The following is a 24,096-nucleotide window of genomic DNA, read 5'->3' as shown; positions in this document are numbered from 1 at the left end:
CTAGGTTTTCTGCAAATAAACAAAACCGATTTTAAAGGCCTCTTTATATTTATTTATTTGTGTTGCCATTGTAACGGTACATACGTCAGCTTAACAGAAGTTTGTGTTGTTAACTCGCGTGTTTCCATTTTTGGGGATCAAAGGATAGAGGGTTTTACGGAAAAAGTTGAATGAAATACAGGTATCAAAAACTGTGTTCAGCCACCTTAAATCAAGTCTGCGTATCTGGGTCTTGAACTGCTAAGGCTGGCAACCGATCTCTCTTTACTTGATATCTTACTCCAGAGGTTTGGTAGTCTGAATTTCAGCCGTCTCTTCCCTTTACCCCGAGGGGGGCGCGGGAGAGAGACGTCGTCTCTCTCCCGCGCCCACCTCGGGGTAAAGGGGAGAGACGGTTGAAATTCAGACTAGAGGTTTGGGCCCAACTATCCGAGTGTTTCTTGTACGTAACGAAACAACCTCTCTTAGGAACAGACTTGGTTGCTAAACATACGATAGGGAAGCTCTGACTGCTTCAAGACTATTGCTGGTTTTCAGTGTCACGCAATTCAAAATAGATTAAAATAAAAATCAAAACCGGTCAATAGATTCAGTCCAAAATCTGAGAATTGAAAGAAGGTAAATATGCAAAGACTCTCGCCAAGATTCTGGTCACAGGATTTTTTCTTATGCGAGATATGTGGAGAAATTTTTTACCCAAATTTATAGAGATTTGTATGGAGACGCCATGCTGGTGCCCATCCGTATGGGCACCAACACGGCGGCCGGAAACCAACAGGAACATCTGTCACTGAGTTTTGCTACAAAAGCTTGAATTTATCCCTCGAGGAACTCTAAAACATTAAAATAATACTTTTTATAAGACATGAACTGTTCAGATAGCCAAGTTCCCCGAAATAAGTCACTTTTTTTAACCATCATGACAGCTCTCTAGGCCGTCATGTAAATGCCGCGTCACGCAAAAGCTTAGATATTCAAGCGAAGTGTATCACAAAACCGAGAACCCATTCGGAGCGAATATTTGTATGAACATTAGTTTTCAGCTGCTATTATACATCATGTAAGTAAAATCTCAGGAGGATCAATAGTTTTGTAGTTCGAATTTTAGTGACGTCATGTGAAAACCAGCAATTAATATTCTATTTATATATTTTCATTGTACATAGTTTATATCTGTTTTATCCTTTTATTTAGAGAAACGCCATAGGTCGACTTCTAGTTTTCCTTTGCAATATGTGCTTTGTCTTGTATTTTATTTTCATCATCTTGAATAAAACACGTTGTCATCTTGTTATCATCTTGTCATCAAGACAAGGACAGCTGGGGCGGATCCAGGATTTGGTGAAGGGGGGTTGGGGAATTGTCCGCCGAAGGGGAAGTCTTCTAAGGGGCCCGAGGCGTGCTTCACCACTCCCCCACTTAGTTAGGTTCTCGGAAACGTAATTTCCAGGGTTTTGAGGGATGATTGTTGGCAGTTTAATATCTTTGAAATCATCTCTGTATTGAGCTATGTAAACAAGGAATACACTTACGTAGTTTTTAAGGAAAACGACCACTTTTTTAAAGTGCACCTAACCCCCAATTTTTTTTTTCGCTAAAACAAATCTAGACTTTATTTGAAGCATTTGGGCGAAGAAATTTTTGAATTTGGTTGAATCCTCGATTTTCTATGCCCTTTCAAAGTCGCGATTAAGTGTTTCACGACCGCGTTTTAGGGAGTCTGGGGCGGCGGTACCTGATGACGTCTACCCAGGAACCAAACACAGTAGCGCCTCAGTCAACTCACTGTATTTGCGCGAGAAAATAGAATGCAAAACTAATCGTTCCGATGTATTTTGGGACTAAAACGTCCAAGTTTTGTCTCAGAATCATTTCTTTTTCGTCACTGGAGTCAGAGTTAAGTTTCGATTCGGAAGGCTCCGAAATAAACTTCGATCGAGCACGTTCGACAACTGTGAACTCACTGCTTAGAGCTTTGAGAGCAATTTGCAATATTTCAAGCGACGACGGGGAAGACGTCTTTGCGGACGAGCTGCTTGTATATTAGGAATGGAAAGTTAGATACGAAGTGGAGGAGCAGGCAAACGAACAGCAGGAAAGAAAACTCAAGGACTGCTTTGGATGGTAATTTCGTCAACTAAACATAAGATTCCCACGCGTGTTTATAGCCCGTTTACATTTGTCCTTACCGAGAATGTATTTTGTCAAGGTTCTGTTAAATCCAGTTTGTGTTTTACTTTCAGTTGAATGCTTCATGTTTATAAGAGCGACGTACGTGTTGCAGTTTTCGAGACTTGATGACCTCCAAAACATTGGCTTCGATCGATTGAAAATCGTATTGTTTGGACCTGTATTTTTGAAGCTGCGGGAAGCAAGGCGGAAGGAAACATTTCATAGAATTACCGATTTCACATTGTCACACGTTTTAAGTCGTAACTCCAAATAACCAATGTAAATTGTTCTCAAAGTTTGCAGTGAAATTCGTCGGATAAGCGAAAAGGATGTTTTCCCTAAGCGGTCCGCAGATAATGTTACGCGGTCATATTTTCGACGCTATTGCACAGAATCTTTGTCACACTGCTGATTTCCAAACCTTCGAAAAACTCTGTGAGTCTAACAATTTTGTTATCATGTAATTCTAGAGGATTAACCTTCGACTTTCATCTAAATCGAAAGAGAAGTAAGTGTTGGTTAGCGGCGTACAGTTGCGATCTATTTACGTATCAGTATAACGCTTCTTGATCATGACCGGATCACACAACTTTGCCGGTTATGTTATAAATACTGCGGGATTGATATAGGTAGGCAAAAATGCTAATTAAGACAAATAGTAACAACAGAACGTGAAAAGGTGTAAATTAAAAGGATAATTTTAGATTTACATGGTGTAATCAATCAGCAATTACACCATGTAAATCTAAAATTATCCTTTTAATTTATACCTTTTCACGTTCTGTTGTTACTATTTGTCTTAATTAGCATTTTTGCCTACTTATTATTCAACTTGCTTTGTAATCATTCATTCAACTGAAGATGACAGAAGTTCTGTCGAAACATGTTTTTTAAACTTAAAAAAGTGGTCGTTTTCCTTAAAATCTTTACATGTCTGCTGCTATCTAGAACTTACGTAGTTACAATAACGCTTACCTTCCTGATGACGTACGTGCTAGCGGTCCGAAAAAACGATTAATTTGCTGCTGTCTTTTCGACGTCTTCAAATTAAACACTGACTCCTTTGAGAAAAGTGGTTTTCCTTGGGCTTTCGTGCGCCGCTGACAGTCGAAATGTTTGAGAACAATTACACAACTCACTGAATAGCTGATTAACAAAGAGGCTGAGCTCCTGAGCTCTGTCGATAGAAAAACTGTCACTTTTGGTACCACAGAATTTGACAGGAGCATAAATCACGCGTTATTTTACCAAATACAAAAATAGAAAAAGGAAGTGCTTAAATAAAACGGATATTAGACTACGCGAGGCATTTAAAACCAGGAAAAGACTCTTGTCCATCAATGTTACTTTTTCTCTTTTTAAGTTAGTCTTTTTTTCGAGAAGATAAAATATAGTATTTTGTTAGCGATTTTTCATCTCATTTTTAGTGCAGAGTGCACTATTGGGATAGTTCAGGGGGCTGCTGTTCAATAAGCACTAACGTCATAAGGTGTAAACTTTAATGATTGTTTAATTAAATAATTTCAATTAAACAATTAGCCTCGCGGGAAGAGGAACTGGGTGGGGTAGGTACCCGATTGCATTACGCAAAACATGTCATTCGTACGTTATTTTCTTAAAAACAGACAAAACTATATTTAACAAATTGACGTCAGTTTTTTACGTCAATTCATTTTTTACAATAACAACAGCCCAAAATGGTCAAATGCCGGGAACAAATGACGGGAAAAGATGCCGTAAACAAAGATAAGTGGATTTTATTCAAAATGACGCCAACATTGTCAATAGCTCAGTCACGCTTTTTGATTGGCTACTTAAAAAAATCCATAAAATCTCATTGGACAGCTGAAAGTTGAACTTGAAAGCTTGCATAAATTCAAATTTCATCCGTCTGTACTCGTACTGGTGATAAAAATGAGCCAATCAGCGCGCAAGAAATTACACAGTTATTGTTAAAAATATTTTTCGCAAATCTCTTGCTATCCTTGTGGCGCTATTCTCTTGAAAACAAAACGCAATCTGCTCGAAACACATGCGCAGATTAGTTAGCGTCAGTGTCGACTAAATGTTAGGTGAAAGATGCGTTTCATACGAGAACACACACAAATGTAGAGTGCTTTTCCTTGTGGTAGAAAACAACTTGTGAGACGCATGCGTTTTCGCATTGCTAGTGTGATAAACGTTGTTTTCTAGTTCAGATCTGCGCGTTTTTTTTCGAGTGATAACATACTCTCGCTTTGATGGGGGATAGCAGCTATATTTCGGGTAACGTCAGTTCTCCCTTTTCAGTGCAAAGAACGCTACTGTGAGTGCGTATCTTCTGAGATCACCCCTAGCTCGATTCAAGAAATTTCGTCCGCTGTTTTACAACTATTGTGTGTTTGCCTGGGTTCAAATAAAAAATGGAAACATATTGCTTCTCCTTAGCGGCTGGTTTATTTCCTTGTCTATGAAAGGAGCTAAAAAGTTCATATTCAGCCGAAACCTTCCTCCGTTAGTTACATGTAAAACTAGTAAATTTGCGACAATTACTGCCGTAGACTCCCTGGCAGTAAGGGTGCGTTTCTTTAAGAAAATCCAAGATTGGATTCTTAAATCCGAAAGAATCCGCCAACGGATTTTGCGTTTCTTTACTAAACAGATCAATCCAAGATCTCGCGGATAATGTGCGTCAAAGGGTCAGACCGCAAAAAGATAATTGACAAAAATCGCACTTAATATGGTGAGCACGCACTGAAACACACATGAAAAAGAAAGGTACTGTATGTTTTAATAAAAACTCTTTACAAAAGTTAGATACACTCCATGTTAAAAACATCCAGTTAATTATATTAATCTGTTTGCACACTTGATATCATTTATTAGCTAAAATATTTCTTGAATTACTCAAGTCTCCATTGAGCCTGAGAGAACACTCACGCTTCACACTGTTTTCTGACTGTACATTACATAATTATCAATCTGTCGAGTAGCGCAATCTTTTTAAAAAGTTAAGAATGAACCCACTGCATGTAAACAGTACATGAAGAAAAATGCATAGTATTCAAAGATATGATACAATAGAGTCAATTCATGTCATAAAAATGTCTCCGTTTGTTTTAAACTTTGTATTAAAATAGCACTTTTAAAATACACTTTACGTACATACATGTATACGAGCAAATTGACTTGAAACAAGCAGTCGTAATATAATATATTCTGTAAGAAGACCATACAAACTGAGAAATTTCACGAGGTTTTACTCTTAAGTCTTTTTACAATAACAGCGACATTAAAAAGGTGTCATTTACTGTTTAATTCATAAACGAACATACAACCATTCGCAAGCAACGCAGGACAGAATTTCAACAAGACTTGCTTGCTGTCACTTGTGTTCAAGAAGCTGGTGTGGCGTTGGGCAGTTCATTGTGCTGTACCATGAGGTTAATCCTGTCAGTGGGCTTGGCTCCTCAATGCAGCTCTAACGCTAATTGCATTTAGCTTGATATTTTCATATGAGCCTGCTATTTTTGAGGAAGTGTATGAGGGTGGTATATACAAAGCGATATTGGCCGAAGTTTGCTACTAACAGCATTCTCTGGCATCGGAGACGAATCAGTGACTTGAGGATATTTACTCGCTGTAACGAAAGAAAAAATAGAACAACTTTAGATGTAGTCGGATGGTCCTGATTGTAAGTGCTAATTTTCTGACCTATATGGTATTCTTAGCTGATTCAACATGTCGATGAAAGTTGAGTAAACGTTGCTCGATGTTACCTGATTACTCTGTAAACAGGCGATCATAAGGTCAGTAAGTATAATGACCCCAGTCCTCCCTACACCAGCCGTGCAGTGAACCGCCACCGGTTGGACCTCCTGCGCATGAACCTGGCTCAAGCTGACCTTCTGCCTCACAGACTCTAACTCATCAAGGAATTCTGTAGAAACAGTCACGAAAATAGAATGTACAGTATCAGGTGGCACCAGTATAACACGCCCCGGGTATTGTAAGAGCGACAATTCACTCACTTGTATCTGGCACGTTTCTTGGTTAAGACTTTTTCAAGATTGTTTTATCCCGTTTTGCTCAATAACGACAGTGACGTTTTCTTGACTACTGAGCTAAGCACACCACTCATATCAGCCACAACAAGTTCCACACCACCCATAATAACGATACTCACACATTTCCTAAAACACTACAACGTCACAACCACATTACCAACAATAACAACACCAACATCACAACAACAACAACAACAACAACAACATAACATCACAACATCACGAAAACCGAAATTCCAACAACACAACATCACAACAACAGCAGTGCCAATAAAAACCCCACATAAACAACAGCAGTACTAACAACAACCTCACATGAACAACAGCAGTACCAACAACAATCCCACATAAACAACAGCAGTACCAACAACAACCCCACATAAACAACAGCAGTACCAACAACAATCCCACATAAACAACAGCAGTACTAACAACCTCACATGAAAAACAGCAGTACCAACAACAACCCCACATAAACAACAGCAGTACCAACAACAATCCCACATAAACAACAGCAGTACTAACAACAACCTCACAACAGCAGTACCAACAACCTCACATGAACAACAGCAGTACCAACAACCTCACACAAACAACAGCAGTACCAACGATAACAATGAATCAAAATACCCACAATGCTCACAAGAACCACAACGCCTGTAAAACAACAAATCACACCCAGCAACGATCATAACGTCTACCACAACCAGAAGTACCCACAACAATACCAAAAACAAAAACTGCCCGCAATCAGCGCAATCTCAGAAATCTAAAGCAATGTGTTTCACTAACACAGCTACATTTACGATATTATCTTTCTATGACTGACAATACCCTGGAATTTCAAGAATCTTTTAATTCCGTGTCATCACCATTATTTAATGTGAAGTTACCTGTTTTACTGACCTGGCAATGCAAATATACCAACAGTTTGTGTTTACATGTTAGGTTGTTATCTAAAAGAAACTTAAAACATGAAAAGCCCATCTGATGAGCCACAGCTTACTTCCTGCTTAGGCTGTTATATTAATACAAACATTTCAGCTTGTAACATTTAGTGGAGAGACACCCGTTCGTTCAACGATTAAGTCACACATGAGCAACAAGCAATCAAGAGCAGTCTAAGCATGAAACAATTCTTTCCACGGCGACCTCGACATGTCCATCTGGAGCAAAGGCAAAAGCCATGGCTTTTTTCCGTTTTATTCTCTGCAAAAGGAATATCCAAACAACAGAGTAATGTAACAAAGAAATACTTACCAAGAAAGTGTTTAGGGTTCTGTGGCACGCCATGATCAGGCCACTCCGTGAAGTGCAAATGATGAATGATTCTCGTTTGATTTGTGGAAGCCTGTTTTAAGGATAGCTTGCGCACCTTATAAGAAGATGTGTTTCGGATTGACACAGTTTCCACATCGAATGAATTGAATGTTTTTCTGCTCCCATACAAGTCCTCTGGCCAGTAAGGATAGCAGGCGCCCTTACTGTTTATCTAATTTTAGAAGCAATAACAAATACATATCGATCACACTTATTCACACTAGTGCACTCTTCAGTCAACGTAACACTAGATTTTGGGTTGCTCAAACCTAATCCCAAACACATAAACAACTGTGACTACAACACAACTTAGCAACTGCTATGCAATAATAGTGCATTCAAAATTTAGATAAGCCAAGTTTGACAGATTGAGGTCTCTTTGTTTTGTAGGCTGCATTTCTAATATTTTCCAGCAAATAGCATTTTGTACAAATCAGTCAATTCTTTTTTGAAGTGAACATACTACAATCCCATGTGTTGGGAGACTTTTGATCATCTGAACCAGACAGTTGTTGCAAGTCGAAGAAACGAAATGTTGTACCTTGTCGTCTGTTGCCGCCACTATTATTCTAACATTCTGTTCCCACACCATCTGCCAGAAATCAGAAACAGTGTTCTCCATAGGGCCTTGGGCCGCAATGTAATGATACGTTCGAGCGCCCACGTCCAGCTGCAAGGGAACCACAGTGCACAAATGCAATTCAATGCAAGATAAAAAGCAATGGAATTCAAAATTATCTTAAAAATGGGGACCAGGTGAGAAGGCCTAAGGGGACTAAACCCAAAGAATTATTACTTCATTCCTTCACCTCAACATGATTTCATTTGTTTTAGTCCCAAGAGCCTGTCAGCACCACGTTAGAATTTTAACAAGACCTACTCTAATTCCATGGTGATTACATCATTTTGTCTAATCCTCGCATGGAGGGTAAAATCTATGGCTCAGACTCAGAGTCAATAAAAATGGATGAACGATTGGGAATCTACAATTGTTGTTAACCTCAAAAATGCACAAAAAGCATCAAACTTTAATAGTTTCAACTTAAATTTCTACACCAAAGAATTTCAACAACAATTTTCAGTTTAACCTCAAAATGAAAGGTGACTTGAACTGCTCCTTCTATTATGTAGAATCTGAAAATATTTTTGTAATGGCCAATTTCAATATCGCACGAGCAACACCGAAGCAAGTATAAACTCTAGAAGAATAATTACAGAAAAGGAGTAACCGGAAACAATACGCCAAATCAGAGTGCATTGGGCAGGTGTTTTTATTCTAATTTATTTTTTTAAGAACAAAATAAAAACGGACGCCCACTGCACTAGTTCTTGAAACTCTGATTTGGCTTTTTGCAAAGCGGCGAACATGACTGCTTCATGTACACCTTGTGTTGGCCAAGACCAGGTAAAAGAACTAGGAAGAAAAATCCGATACCAACTTTCAATCGCCCTGCTTGATACGTCGAAACTGCAGAAACGTCTTGTTATAGCTTTGTTTGAATTCTTGGCAGAACAGGATAGTATCCAGGATAGTACTATTACCGCTTTGAACCAGCTTTTCAGAAAAATCGGCCTGTCCTCGATCAGGATGTGTTTGCTATTAAACAGTATGACTTTTTGTCCACTATCACTCCCATAAAAAAAAACCGTAACAAAATGATTCTCTGTCAGTGACATAGGCATACTCGGAAAAAGAACTCCGATTTTCTCTAAGTCTCAAGGTAACTGAAATAACGTAAGGTGGTCAAACATTGATATCAAATTGCTCAGATTTTGCTTTCACATTTTCGGCGCCTGCTAATTATTTTTGTTGGCACCGGTAGCTTGTTTAGCTCATTATGCATGTCCACTGTTAAGAATTTTCGTACTAGCGTGAATTCCAATGCACCATACTTTTCTGACAACGCACCATTGCCTTCGGAGCCGATTATTTTAATCTGTGGATCAGTGTTATCTATATAACATTAGTATAAATCTACTAGCATTCTGTCACGAACGCCGTTCTCTGATTGGACATTCTCGTTTTCATTCAGAAAATACTTTTTTCGTAGAAAAGAGACATCTTAATCTGGTTAAGAAATTCAACCCCATCATTATTCTCTAAAGAACTGTCAGGGGTTCTTTTCAAATCAACAAACAAATATTCTATTTAAAAATCGAATGTGGTTTAGCGTGGTCTGTCATCACAGTGGTCAAAATGTTGTGGACTCACGAGGCACAGCCTCGTGATAACAATATAATTACTCATTCTATCTTTACCTTAACAAAGTCTGCATTGATGTAGTCACTACCACTTGAGTTGTCCCGAGGATTCAAACGAACTCGAGTTTCCTGTCAAATCAATCAAACAAACAAACAACAGTCAGGGAAGAACAACTTTTGCTGTTGAAGCGCAGTCTAAGAGGAATAAAAAGGGAATCACTAGTGACAACAACAACAACAACGCTCTTTATTTCAACAGTGACTACTTAAATCAAGCAATTCCTGCTTGAAAAGATAACTGAAATTAAGAATTAGATTTGTATGAATCAATTAATAAGAATCAACGATAAGAAACACTATAAGATCTCTGAGGAAAGCTAAAGCTAAATTTTACATGCTTCATGTTTGCTGAATGTATCGTGACTAAATCATTTGTCACCACTGTGAAAGCAAATCTGCTGTGTATATTTCCACATTTTTATGGAATCGACTCTATATCGTGATATCACTGTATCGTGATATAGAAATCGAAAAATAAAATTAGATATCGTTGTTCAGCCTTCTAAAAACGTGGGTCAGAAACCGTGGGGTTAGGGCCTGGGACTAGTCGGGCTGTGACGTCAACACAAGAACATAGGTCTACTTATCTTTCGTAAATGTTTACAATTTTGAACCAAAATTGGAATTACGCTTGATTGCCTAATTCATAGTATATTTCACTCATTATTTTCGTTTCTATTTGTTTAGATCGAAAATAATTAGACCTACGTTCTTATTTTTACGTCACAGCCTGACTAGTCCCAGGTTCTAACCCTTCAGGGTTTCTGACCCAACTGGAAGTGAAATCTCACATTTTCAGACGGCTGAAACGTAGTAAAAAAGCAACGATATCCAATTATATTTTTCGATTTCCATATCACAATATCGTGTAGATTCCATAAAGCAAATAACAAAATATTTGTCATAGGCACTTTAAATGTAAGAAACGATATTCCAAAGTCACACACAGTAAATCTCACCTCATATGGAACTACGTCTTTGTACCTATTCTTTTCTGTGTTTCCACCACACTGTGCGCTAGTAGTTGTTAGCTTCTGAAAGAACAACAGTCGATGGTAAATGCTCTGCATCAAAGTGTTTGCTTATGAAAGGTTGAAAACCGCTGACGAGAGGTACCGGCCTACAGCAAGTGAAATTTAGCAGAAGTTCCACAGTATTTCAACACTGACCTCACTCCTCCGCTCGACCTTTTGGAACTCTGTAAACACCTGCCCTTCACTAAAGATTTTCTCTAGTTCTTCAAGCTAAAAAGGAAATTCCAAACAAGCAACTTTTGGGTTATTTATTTTAATGCACGGATTATACATTCGCCTTTGAAACTGCCATTGTACAGACAGTGATGGTGATACATCCGAACTGTTGTCTTTTTACCTCTGAAGATTCTCAAGAACCACCTCACTTGTAAAAGCTTGTAAAGACTGTAAACATTCAGAAATGATTATCACTTTACAAACTAATTGTCCATTTATAACATAAGTTGGTAACGTCACAATTCACCCAAAGCGGATCTTAATTCCTTTCCCTCGGAAACAAACATTAATACTGAAAACAGCATGTGGCCCTTCTTCCCGGCACACCTATCCACCAACTTCCCTCCTCCCCAGCCTCACTCAACCCATTGCTTCAGTCAATTTTACTCACAGCCAATCACTTCTTCCCTTCCTTCTACTAATTCACGCAAAGCCCCTAAGGTTCCAACACATGTACCTGTGTTTCCCGAGAGAGTGACATCTCGTCTTCAATATCAAAATCCAACTCCCTGGATTCTTCCAAGTCTGAATCATTTGATGTGCTATAACCGCTGGTCTGACCTGTAACCTCGCTTGAATTATCTGCCGCTATCTGCTCCAAGTTTAGTGACACTGGACGAGTTGGCCTGTCATAGAACAAATGCATACTGTCCTTTTTTGCCTCAAAATCAAAACTAACTGAAGATCGGGGTTTATCATAACCTGCTATTTTCCGAAAGATTTTGTTTTCCTTTACTTTGTGAGCCATTATGTAATTGTAAAAAATGACCTTAAGAAAATTAAGGCCTCTATAAGGCTCACTGAATATCGGGAAAACATTTTCAGGTCCATAGATAAATCAGATATCCACAGGAAATGCCCTAATTCGCACAGGCAGTAATCACATGATTTCGAGTTCAATTTGGAATAAATAGGGACGAGGAAATTTTTCAAAGGCTAACAAGATTGCAAAAGGTCGTGGGGCAGGTATAATCTGCAGTATTTAAAAAATTTACTGATCTTTCTTTTTTCCAAATTGCACGAGAAAAATCATGTGATCATTTGTTGATAAAATGCGAGCGGCATTTTCTCACGCTTTAGTAAGTTTCGTGACAAATTCAAGTGTCAACCTTCTTCAACTTTATTGGCTAAAAACTTTGTATAGGCAATCGCATGGCCTGATTACATGTTTTAGGAAGTTTTCGGAAGCAAAAATTGCCAGTGATGAAGGTAATTCAGTTGCAAAACAATAGCAAAGCGATTTTTTATCATCGTTGCAGCCGGTCTTTCTCTACATTTTGCCCTCGATAAAAGGGGCAATTTTGCCCTCTAGTTTGTAACCCGTGTTAATTCAAGCATATGTTCATTCTCTCTCTGTAAGACCTGCATGAAAAGCAGGCCTTCTTCCAAGTTGAATTTGAGAATATAGCGAAGAGGGAGAATCCCTAAGGGTCTGCTACGGTTCTTCATGGGTTAGTGAACTGTGCCGTATTTATCAATTCTGAAAATTATTCAACGTTCATTATTCTACGCATGATATTTAAATACTTTTTTGTCCGCCACTTTATTAGTCCGAGATCGATTCTGCACCAAACTGCCGCACCTGTCAATCATTTTCAACTTCATTGTTTTGCAGTGTATTTCACTCTTACAATAAAGTGATAAATTTACGTGTCTTGGCCGATAAGAGTACAGAAATAATTTAAGTGTGCAGAAATTAGCTGAAATAGTGCCCAAAAAGTTGGTGTTACAAATGTGAGTGACAGACGAAACAGAAAGACAGTCTTGTATTTAGTTTGGTGCCAGACAATTTGCTTATGACAAGATGAAGAGCCCTGAACTGGTAAGAGTTTGCATCCAGTAAATTCTTCATTTCCTGTGAACATAGTCATTGTAATACTCCTACAACATCCCTCCTTCCGGTTTACACAAGAAGCAGAATGCCTTTAACAAATACCTTGAAATATCAGAGCAAGCTTCCCCCGAGGACCTGTTAGGAGGTGTGTTGTGACTTCTGTCATCAAAACTCTCCAGTGACTGTGTTCCAAGAGGATTTCCCGAATCCATGGACAATGAACTTCCCACTTCATTATTTACTGCTGCATTATTAAATAGTCCTTGAACGTACAAGCCTTGATTTTGATCAAGTGAGTTCTGAGAAGTACACAAGTCGTCATGCAGTAAGAAGTCATTTCGATTGTCCATTGAAGAAAAGTTCACGGACTGTGGTCTGGGTAACGTGTAGCGATTGGCTGAACTTGAGGAGTCACGTGACACACAACCGACCATGTGCTTGTCTTGAATGCGACTCCTTTCTTCGGGGATAGCGCAGTCTGGTTCACTGAATACAGGATTGACTAAACCTTTCACAGATCCTGAAAATCAACCAAGAAATGTTCTCAATTACCTCAAAGCGTTTTGGATAACTTCTTGGTTTTAACCTGTCAAAAAGGACAATATAAAGGATTTTCCGTCCTCATGTACAATGTCATGTTCTAGGATATAATGCTCTGTTGGATGTTAAGAGGAGGGATGGAGGACACCACTAGGAAAGTACTAGAAAAGACATTACAAAGATTTCATTTTTACACAGCGCATGGCGCTTCGGTCAAATTATCGTCGTAACCAGGTTCACGCTCTTATGTCGTTATGTATTTTCATTATCTTTATTCCTCAAATCTGTTCAATTGAATTGAGTAATCAAACAAGATATAAAATAGACAAAATTATATAATGAAATAATTCGTATACAGTCAACTCTCTAGTAAGCCGACACCCTCGAGAACTGGAAAAAGCGTCCGTTAGTAGAGCTGTCCGCTTACGAGAATTATTAGCGGAGCTCCAGCGGCCCCAAGGGCCGCCAGCCAAGTGGAGCCCAATAACTATAGGAAGAGAACCACATGTATGCATAGAAGTAGAAAACCATGGAACTCTTTTTACACATGGTCAACATGGCTAGTGGCATGGATCGCAAGCGGGTGCGCCCAACGACGACGACAACGTCGCGCAACATGGCGGCCATACCCCATATTTGATATTAGACATCCATAATATGGCCAATCAACACCTGTCAAAACAAGGTATTCACTGACCACTATCATGTGACCATATCGCGGGCTCACGTTTGGTTTTCATCAAGGTTGCATGCTTTTTTGATGTTGACCGCTGGCCAAGTGATATGTATATATTTTTAATCGGATCGCGGGCTCGGATCATGTTAACTTGTTGTAATCAGCTGGGCAGGGTTTTTCGGAAGGCGATTAACGCTAACCTAGGATTAAAAGTTAACCAAAGTATATATTTTTCTTGCATAAAAATGTTTTTCACTGCTTATGTTTTCTGTTGTTTGAGATTATTCAATTAACTCAGAAGGCCAAATAATATAAAAAGAAAACCTCTACAAAGCTAGCAAAAAACTCAAACAAAATTTTCCCTTATCCTGGGTTACCTGAATCAGGCTTTGAACAACCCGGCCCAGGAGCTCCGCTGTTAGTCTTGGTTAAGTCTATATACTACCATAAGCGGACAGCTAAGAAAAATAGGGTGGATGTCCACTTACGGGAGAGTTAATCAGTGGGTGTTAATTACATGTTTCATTGCGTAACCAAAAATAGCTACTGAAACTCTACATTGATACCAAATGTTAAAACTCGAAAAAACATATATACAGTACATCTCTTCTATATTCAACAGAAAGTTAAAGGGAACTTATTGCTGCCGTTCATACGTAACTTTGGTTATCCTTAAAAACAGCCCATTAAGAAACAACAATCCTGGCCATAAGTTGTTGGGACACCTCCCCTTTTGCGTGCTAAAACCCACGATTTCAACTACGTCCTTGATTATTTAGAAAAAGATGAGTAGAAGCAAGTATAACTGACCCCCTACCCCCTAGCAATGTTGAAAGAAAATGAAACTATTCTGAAGACTAGATCGGATGTGGTTAAAAAGGAAAAAGGGACAATAGAAAGTAATTAGACAGTTGTGCTGGAACCGAACGTGATTGCTGAAAAATCCTTATTACTGGAATAAGACGTGAATATCTATCTAATCGTCACTTTAGTTGGAGAATACTGTTCTAGGAGGCGAACAATTCTTGAAATGTGGCTATTCTGAAGCTATTGTCAAGGTTTTTTTTCAATATTTTTTTTTATCAACATTGACAGGGGGGAAGGGCAGGCGGGCTTACGTGGTCTTGGTCTTAAGAGAGGCCGCCTATGAAGTCATCTGCCGTGAACTGTCCAACACTAGTGACCAGGATTGAAGGTATATCGTGACCAGAGAAGGTTTGCTTGGTCCTATGACAGTTTTGAGACACAATCCATTTCACTGCCAAGAGGCAGTTATTATAAATGGGTTGTCCGCGTACGAGAGAGCGTTAACAAAAGCAAAATCTAATTTTCATTTTCAAAAGTGTCCGCGTCCTATTGCGAGAGAGTGTCTGCTTACGGGAATGTGCAAATATATTTTGTGACGTTTCGTTAATGACACTGGAGTATGTTTATAATGTATGATTCGTGTTAACTGTAGACGTTCTCTAGGCGTGCTTGTAGGTATGATGAATCCCTAGGGGCTATTAGGCTATTTAAGATTTTGTAAGTTATGCAAGAGCCACTCGAACGCATCTCTTTCAACTTTGCTTTATTGTTTTCTCACTGCTGTAATTTCTTTATGGTGATGATGTAAACGCTCGCTGTATCAATAAACGAGATCCCCACCCCTGATGCTGTGTTTGTGTTTATTAAGATTAGTTACAAAATATTTTATAATCTTTCAGGGTGAGTAGAGTATAACAGAGTTTGACTGGGAGGTAAAACGGGGAATTGAAACAAAAGTGTCTGTAAGTAGAGAAGTCCGTTTCCGAGAGTGTCCGTTAGCGGAGAGTTGACTGTGGTTCGAATATTAGAACTTTTTTCTGATATTGGGTGAAAAGTATTCCTATACGATTGGTATTAAAATGATCATTTTATTTCGGACTGAATCATTTATAGCTGAGAAATTCGCAATTATGTGAACGTGGAGTACAGAATTCATCTACCGTCTTGGGGTCACTGGTTCAGCCAGTACAAAGGATCTTTTCCTTTGTTCTTTTTTTCTTGTTTTTTTTGCCCAGGATGAACAGCAGTTGTTTATACTGTTTTCTTACAATTCCCTCAGTGCGAGGACGTCTTGTAAAAAATCATCTTTTGAAAATTTATACGTGACAAAAGTACACCTGAGAACTGAAGTGGATTGGTACTGATTACACCATCAGATGGTGAACTTATTCAAGGAAACCCCTCTTGCTGAAAGTTGTGTTTGTTTAGCGCGGTATCCTAACTGTTGACAAGTTACGTCTCCAAACAAGAAATCTGAATTACAACGAAAATATAATGTCCTATGCAGCCAGTCAGAAGCGGAGTCGCTCCAACTGCCCAGTTGAATGAATTCTTAAACCTACCGACCACCCTACACACGGTCTGATAGTCGTCTCGTACATGACCATTTAATGATGACTGATGACGTGAACACAGCTGTTTAATTAGAATCTCAGTGCAAATTGGGTTTGCTGAATGAGCACATAATCAACCAACTGAGAAAACTGAGATGTCATTAAAGATGTGTACATTATTCATCGTGGTGTAAGATAGGATAGATGAACATGATCAACCACGAAAGAATACTAGAAAATGAGGACATGATATCTCTTGACGTAGAATCACTGTTTACTAATGTGCCAATCGAGGGTGCCGTATAGGTCGCATTACGAAAACTAGAAAATGATCCCGGTCTTCCCGACCGCACGAACCTTATGCCTACACAAATTACCGACCTCTTAGATTTCGTTTTGAGATCAACATATTTCCAATCTAATGAATCGATTTATGAACAGCAAGACGGAGCAGCCATGGGGAGCCCTGTCTCCGAAGTTATAGCTAACCTTTATATGGAAGAATCTGAGGAACAGGTGATAACTACTGCGCATTGCAAACCTGAGATCTGGAGGCGATATGTAGATGACACTTTTACATTCTTAGATCGAAACAATGTCGACGGCTTTCTACATCATCTGAATAGTCAACAACCAACTATTCATTTTACCATGGAAATCGAGAGAAATAACATCATTCCCTTTCTTGAAACATCAGTTACAAGAGACACAGACAGTCTTCTCACTACCACTGTATACAGGAAACCAACACACACTGACCAATACCTAGCCTACGACTCACACCATCCTCAGTCAGTGAAACGTGGTATTGTGAAATGCCTTTATAATCGTGCTAAACACCTCATAACGAAGCCTTCAGCTATCAAGGAAGAAAACACTTGTCATCAGTACTTGTTTCTAATGGATACCCTTCCTCATTTGTACAGAAGCTCACGAAAACAACAAGAGCAACAGCTAACCAAGAACCCACACAGGAATTTCAATCAACTGCGTTTTTACCCTGTAACAAAGGTGTATCAGAGGTTCTTCGCCGCTGCCTACAACAACAAAGCGTACGCACTGTCTTTAAATCTGACACAACTCTAAGTTCCTACTTTATACTTCCTACTTTCCTTGTGAATGCAGCAAAGTGTATATCGGAGAAACAGGGAGAGCTATCCGAGAGAGGATAAAAGAACATGACAGAGACATACGGCTTGCTTGTACACAATCCTCCGCAATTTCAGAACACCCCAACGAGACGACTGGCATTTACCTACTTGGGACAAAGTCAAGTTTATTGATCGTGACCCTCACTGGTACACACGAAGGGACTAGGAAGCTATCCATTTAACAAATTGACGTCAGTTTTTCATGCGTCTGTCCTGTTATTGATGATAAATTTCGTCATAACATTGTCAAAGTAGCTGTGTGGATCTACCAGGCGATAGCTGAGTGGATCCACAGACTACTTTGACAATGTTATGACAAAATTCATTGTCAATAACAGGACAGACGCATGAAAAACTGATGTCAATTTGTTTGTTACGATAACAGATTGTCAAATTGTTCACTCTCGCTCGTTGACGCATCGCATAAATCATAAATTCATGTGTCTGTCCGCATATTGACGCTGAAAATTAGCCAATGAGCGCACAAGAATTTCTGCAGTTATTGTAAAATAAGACTTCATCCAAATATCATCAATAGAGATAGTGCAATTATATTCCTGAAGCATGGATACCTATAACCAGAAAGCACAACAGCCGGTCAGTTAAGATGCGGACCCATGAGGGAACAGCGTCACAAAGTCAGAATAATAATGAGGATCGAAATACACCGATAGCAGCAAACCAAGGTGCTACAAATAGCAACAGGCAACAATTGACCTCATCGCCGGATGAAGACTAGCAGTATAGCAGTTGAAACGACGCAATCTACATCTTGAAGTGACTCCATCGTGAGACAAACGAGTGAAAAACTGAAATGTTACAAATAAATAAATGAAACAAAGCAATGGAGTTCAGTTCAGTGCTGGGGTCAACAGCTTCGATACTTTAAAAACAACTTTCATGACCTTTTCTTACCTTATGGACTACCTTAATGACCAGTTAGTCGAATAAAACCTACTAAAGTAAGGACGAAGAAACATAGAAACATATTTATTTTATTTATATTTATTCCGTTTCCTCCCCTCCTAGAATGAAACAACAAATCGATAAAAAACAAACAAACAGACAAACACAGAAATCACTGAGCGTATCTTGTTTGTGCGGTTGCCTGGGTTGAATAAATAAATCAATCGATCGATCGATCGATCAATCAATCAATCCATCCATCCATCGATACATACATAAACAATTTAAAAAGCCATAACTTACTTGAGGAAGACTGCGATGAATTCCCACCATAACTAGTAGTAACCTTGAAAAACAGGGCAGGAGTTTCAAGAGTGTGAGTTAACAACCCATTTTAGAAGTATTTGTGTATAGACATAGAAGAAGAAGTGTTAGAAGTATTGAGTTTTTGGATATCGGATCTTAATTAGTACAGACTACAACTATTTTAGTTTTCCGTTTTCTCGTTAACTTTAGTCTCGACTGAGAAGATGTATAGACACTCGAGACAGTTTTCATTTCCAGATTTCGAAGATCGTCGTTCGGTTTGCGCAAATGTAGTTCAATACGGTCTCTCTAGATTGATTTCTATCCCAATTGGTGACAATAACTTTTCTTCAGGTGAAAGGATTGCAACCTAAAGCAAACTTACCCCAGTCTTGTTACTGAATTTGCGTGTTGCTGTTTCACTGAAATAAACACACATATCGGAGTAAGCAATGTAATTCAAACCAGGGCCATAATGCAACTAGAGTTCTGTCCGAAGTGCACAACTGGTTCAGAATAGTATAGAAATACTTACCACTCATCACAATGTAGATGAATATTGATATGTGACAATGAAAAGTGGGCAGCTGACAGCAGATGGTGTTTACCATGAATGATGAAAGAGATTAGTTCATAGCCAGAAAGTAAAGGTAGAGTAGAATTCTCCAAAGACGAAAGATAAAGTCTACATTCTAGACTACTACTTATATTCAGTGTCAGTATCATGAAGTCACTAGGAACATCCCTACTCCTCCCTGGACAGGATGCTAGTCCAATGCGAATAACAATGTGAACGTAAAGCGTATTGCCTAAGACCCGTTCCAAACGCCGCTCCATTCATGCACCGAACCTATATGGCATCCTCGTCTCGGAGAGGCGATGGTCAGCGCGTCACTGTTGACAGGCTCTTAAGTGACTCAAGAGCCCGATTCTTGAGTGGCAGTCTTTGTTGCAGCTGGTTGCAGTCTTTGTTGCGCCGAACCTAACTGATGAGTTAAGTACAGCAGAAGAGCGGCGTTTGAATCAGTTTGGTTCGGCAGGTTAAGTTTGGTGCGGCAAACAACATTAAATTCGGCAGGGTCTCCCGCACTATGCGACGTTGGAGCGGCAGCTGATTCATACGGCGTTCTCCTCATGTGTCGAACCTTATGCATAAATTACTGTACTTTATTTTTCATATAACAGGACTCGTGATTGGCTCAAAATTGAGTGGCGTGACCAGTCATGCATGAAGCTCAAAGGCGTTGCTAAAAATAAAGACAACAAAATACCAGTATGCCTTCAATTTATGAGAAACGGGACTGTATAAGCGAGTTTCTTTAGCGCAAATTCATTTTTTGCTTTTTCTTCGTGATAATAGCCCAGCTTATTAGATTTCCTTTTAACAAGTCGATTTGACCAGGAGAAAACTGGTCTAAATACAAACACTGAACCTTGAGTTTGAATTTGCTTCCCTAAATATTGCTATAACAGCATGATAACAGCGAAATGTTAGTCACAGCTTTTCTATTTGGACAGAGTTCATGAATTCAGAACGCATATTTTCTCCTCGAAAATTGTTACCACCGGCTTCCCGAATTAAGTTCGACGCAAGTATGCCATCTGAACCAGCCGTCGCTCCAAAGTCGCTCTAAAGTCGAACTTAATCAAGTTTGGTTCGGCACATGAGTGGAGAGGCGTTTGGACCGGGCCTAAGACCACAACATAATGAGCCAGAACAATTTCTTGGACCTGCTGCACTCAATACAAAGTCCACCACCATTAGGCCACCTTGCCTCCCACTTTGATATACAAATTACTGTGTGCACATGCCTTTTAGCTTAATGACCTTTGATGTACACGGCCAAATTATTGTGTGCACATGCCTTTTAACTTAATGACCTTTGATATACACAGCCAAATTACTGTGTGCACATGCCTTTTAGCTTCATGACCTTTGATATACATGGCCAAATTACTGTGTGCACATGCCTTTTAGCTTAATGACCTTTGATATACACGGCCAAATTGCTGTGTGCACATGCCTTTTAGCTTTATGACCTTTGATATACACAGCCAAATTACTGTGTGCACATGCCTTTTAGCTTAATGACCTTTGATATACATGGCCAAATTACTGTGTGCACATGCCTTTTAGCTTTATGACCTTTGATATACACAGCCAAATTACTGTGTGCACATGTCTTTTAGCTTAATGACCTTTGATATACACGGCCAAATTACTGTGTGCATATGCCTTTTAGCTTAATGACCTTTGATGATATACATGGCCAAATTACTGTGTGCACATGCCTTTTAGCTTAATGACCTTTGATATACATGGCCAAATTACTGTGTGCACATGCCTTTTAGCTTAATGACCTTTGATATACACGGCCAAATTACTGTGTGCACATGCCTTTTAGCTTAATGACCTTTGTGGGACGAAGGCTAAAATAGAATGTTTCCTGTGCAAAGCTCAGATCACCAAAGCTTCAGAAGAGATACATTCAAACAACAAGCTGCTTTGGACAGATTTGGCAAGTTACGCGAAGAAGTTAGCATCAACAGCGACACTGTACATATACATGTGTACTTGTATTAGCATACAGTCTAACTTTTATCGTGAGGACTCCATACATACAGAACAACAAATGTTAAGAAAAATAGAAATAGATACTGAAATTAAACTTTCTGAATACTAGTCATCAGATTGCACACAGAAACTACATTAGGCATTAGAAAGAATAGAAACAAACGCATACACTATGAAACCATCACGACTGGAAAGGAAACAACATTTCAAGAAAATAATCCGCGTGTTTCACGTTTAGGTTGGCAGTGCTGAGAACCATGCAGGTAAACATGATTACTGGTCCAGAACACTACAGCATCAAACATTTTCAAATACACATTAATGAACAGAAGACAAGAACAATACTGAGTAGTGCCAGTGATAGAACATCAACAGCCAAGTTAGTTTCCTTACTCCCTTGTCATTAACAACACCTAAGAGGCAAGCATAATTATAACCTCATTTTCTTAAATGCCTCCGTGAATTTCTAAAAGCAATGGTTGCTTTAGCGTAGCAATGACAGGGCAGTGTACATATCACACATAGGGACTACAGAATTGGACTGAAATGCACAAGTATTTAACAAAAATTGAAGGTTTTTATTATTTGATCGTCAAGGGTATGACTGCTCTTTACAAACATTTCATGCTGTCTTTTTCACTAGTAATCGTATTGAAGTGTAAGTAGTTTAGGTGTTAGTATTGTGTATTTAATAAGCAACATGAGTTATCGTATTGTACTGTAAGTAGTGTAAGTATTAGTATAGTAAATAGTGTAAGTACTGTTTTGTATGTAATATAAGTAGTGTAAGTATTAGTATTCACTATTGTAAACAACGTAAGTGATCGCATTGTATTATAAGTAGTGTAAGTCTTAGTATTGTAAGTGGTGGAATTAATCATATTGGATATGAAGTATTTTAAGTAATGTAAGTACTGTATTAGTATTGTACGTAGTGTAACTAGCTGTCTCAAAAGAAAAAAACCCTTGACAATAGCATTTTAACTAGCTAATTGTCTGTTAAATTAAAATATTTTTGCCCTAATTTTACTCGACTGAATAAAGAGTACACTCAGCCCAAAAGTATGGTTCTCCAGTTTGCATTAAGGCTGGCATGAAACACAGTTTTGGCCTTTTATGTCTATCAGTTACAGAACTTACAGTGAATTTGATTGGTGTTTTGTACTTGATGCCTGGGCACTCGACCTGGACAAGTTGAGCCGGCAAAATTGATGATGTACTACAAACATCCTCCACACATACTTGGCTGTTGGTGCATCATCCTACATTAGATAGAACAGTCACCATAAGAACTTAACTTCAAATGCTGCTTCATTACTGTTAGGAGTGTTTACTTTATATCAAGTTCAACACAAGAGTTCCATGCAGTCAATGTTTTACATGTTAATCAGAGCAATTTAAAAGCTTTTGACAAAATTATTTTCTAAAACTATGCAACCAACTGATTAACACCACTTAAGGCGTGTCATGGAATAAAAACACTATGAACTTTCATAACACTGCAGCTTCAAGAACAAAAAGTAAGCAGTGTCTTTCTTTTCCTTTTCTCCTTCTCATGAATTTCACTCAGCCACACACCAGAGCCTGGTTGTTTGACAGCTGATTAACACTGTATAATTCATCAAAGTCACTGTAAAGTTAATAAAAAATTCCAATTTTCCTAATCCTGAGTTTGCTCAATCATGCTTTGAAAAAAGCAGTTCTGGATGGATAACTTGATAGAGCAAATCACTCTGTAGGTTGCTAAGAATGTGAGTTAAACAGGATTGGTACACACTAGTAAAATAAATTGACCAATCATTTATAACTTAAAGCAACCAAATACACAATAAAACAGAAATATATGTCAAGCACCTACCATTTCAAACTGGATGGTGTCAAATGTTCTAATACTTTCAATACAAAAGTACTTCTTGTTGTGACTAATTCGAACAATATCAGGCCATCTACAAATTAGTGATACAAGGAAAAAAATCAGTTACATTCAAATTCAAGGCTGTTGCCTAAGGAAATTTTTAAGGAGCCCTTCGGGCTTCTTCCACCAAAAGTTAGGAGCCCAAGCCACTTTTTTAGGAGCCCAAATAAAATTCTCTGTGGTCAATCTGGGGGGAGGGGAGGTTGGGGAGGTTGAGGAAGATGGCGGGGGGTTAACTGTGGAAATTTTGGGGAGGGGTCCTGGGGCAGAGATTTTCCATGAGACACTAATATGGTCTAATATCAATCAAATTTTATAAATAAAGCATTTAGCAAAGTGATCAGGTCATGACTGAGAAAGAATACTATTTCTGGTCAAACTCAATTATTGGTGTATCCATGCAGGTACTGCAGCTTTTTTTCTAAAAATTTATATTGCTGCTTTTGTTTTTGAGTTTTGCAATTCTATTTTAAAAAGACGAAATACGTTGTACAAATCATGAAATGCAAACCACAAATGAAAACAAACAAAAATGAAAGAGGCATTTGGGGGGGTTTGAATTTGGCGTCACTGAAATGTGCATTCCTTCCCCGGGCTTGGGACATTAGTATAAACTAAAGGTGATTTTGAGGCAGCATTACAGCAATATTGGCCACTTCTTTGGAGAAAATAAATTCTTGTATATTGGGCGGAGTCGCGACAATTCATTTGATAATTCAAAATATAGAACCCTAGTATGCAAAGAGAATTGCAATGATGTGTTCTTTTCGCTGGCTAGTTACT

General features: G+C 38.7%; 2 protein-coding genes across 2 annotated transcripts in view; one reads left to right on the top strand and one right to left on the bottom strand.

Moving 5' to 3' along the window:
- Nucleotides 1-4,924: 4,924 nt before the first annotated feature.
- LOC145469947 (tyrosine-protein phosphatase non-receptor type 21-like) overlaps nucleotides 4,925-24,096 on the bottom strand; it is a 64,261-nt gene continuing 45,089 nt past the window's right edge. Inside the window, exons 9-21 of the mRNA XM_081453765.1 lie at nucleotides 23,257-23,344; nucleotides 22,539-22,660; nucleotides 19,209-19,245; nucleotides 18,821-18,863; nucleotides 12,987-13,404; nucleotides 11,508-11,676; nucleotides 10,970-11,044; nucleotides 10,760-10,834; nucleotides 9,798-9,869; nucleotides 8,080-8,208; nucleotides 7,479-7,710; nucleotides 5,931-6,091; nucleotides 4,925-5,791 (exon numbers count right to left, since the gene is read on the bottom strand). Coding sequence (XP_081309891.1) covers nucleotides 5,663-5,791; nucleotides 5,931-6,091; nucleotides 7,479-7,710; nucleotides 8,080-8,208; nucleotides 9,798-9,869; nucleotides 10,760-10,834; nucleotides 10,970-11,044; nucleotides 11,508-11,676; nucleotides 12,987-13,404; nucleotides 18,821-18,863; nucleotides 19,209-19,245; nucleotides 22,539-22,660; nucleotides 23,257-23,344 — 1,750 coding nt within the window. The 3' untranslated portion in view covers nucleotides 4,925-5,662. The remainder of the gene's footprint in view (nucleotides 5,792-5,930; nucleotides 6,092-7,478; nucleotides 7,711-8,079; nucleotides 8,209-9,797; nucleotides 9,870-10,759; nucleotides 10,835-10,969; nucleotides 11,045-11,507; nucleotides 11,677-12,986; nucleotides 13,405-18,820; nucleotides 18,864-19,208; nucleotides 19,246-22,538; nucleotides 22,661-23,256; nucleotides 23,345-24,096) is intronic.
- LOC145469992 (uncharacterized) lies at nucleotides 14,062-17,561 on the top strand. Its single transcript, XM_081453821.1, has one exon. The coding sequence runs from the start codon at nucleotides 16,821-16,823 to the stop codon at nucleotides 17,544-17,546; it is 726 nt and encodes a 241-aa protein (XP_081309947.1). The 5' UTR covers nucleotides 14,062-16,820; the 3' UTR covers nucleotides 17,547-17,561.

This window comes from Orbicella franksi, chromosome 15 (assembly GCF_964199315.1).
Source record: "Orbicella franksi chromosome 15, jaOrbFran1.1, whole genome shotgun sequence".
Classification (NCBI taxonomy): domain Eukaryota; kingdom Metazoa; phylum Cnidaria; class Anthozoa; order Scleractinia; family Merulinidae; genus Orbicella; species Orbicella franksi.
The sequence above is the reverse complement of the archived record's forward strand: the minus strand, read 5'-3'. Positions and strand labels throughout refer to the sequence as shown.

Excerpts from the sequence above, each read along its gene's own strand:
- LOC145469992 (XM_081453821.1), top strand. The coding sequence starts at position 16,821 with ATGCCTACACAAATTACCGACCTCTTAGATTTCGTTTTGAGATCAACA.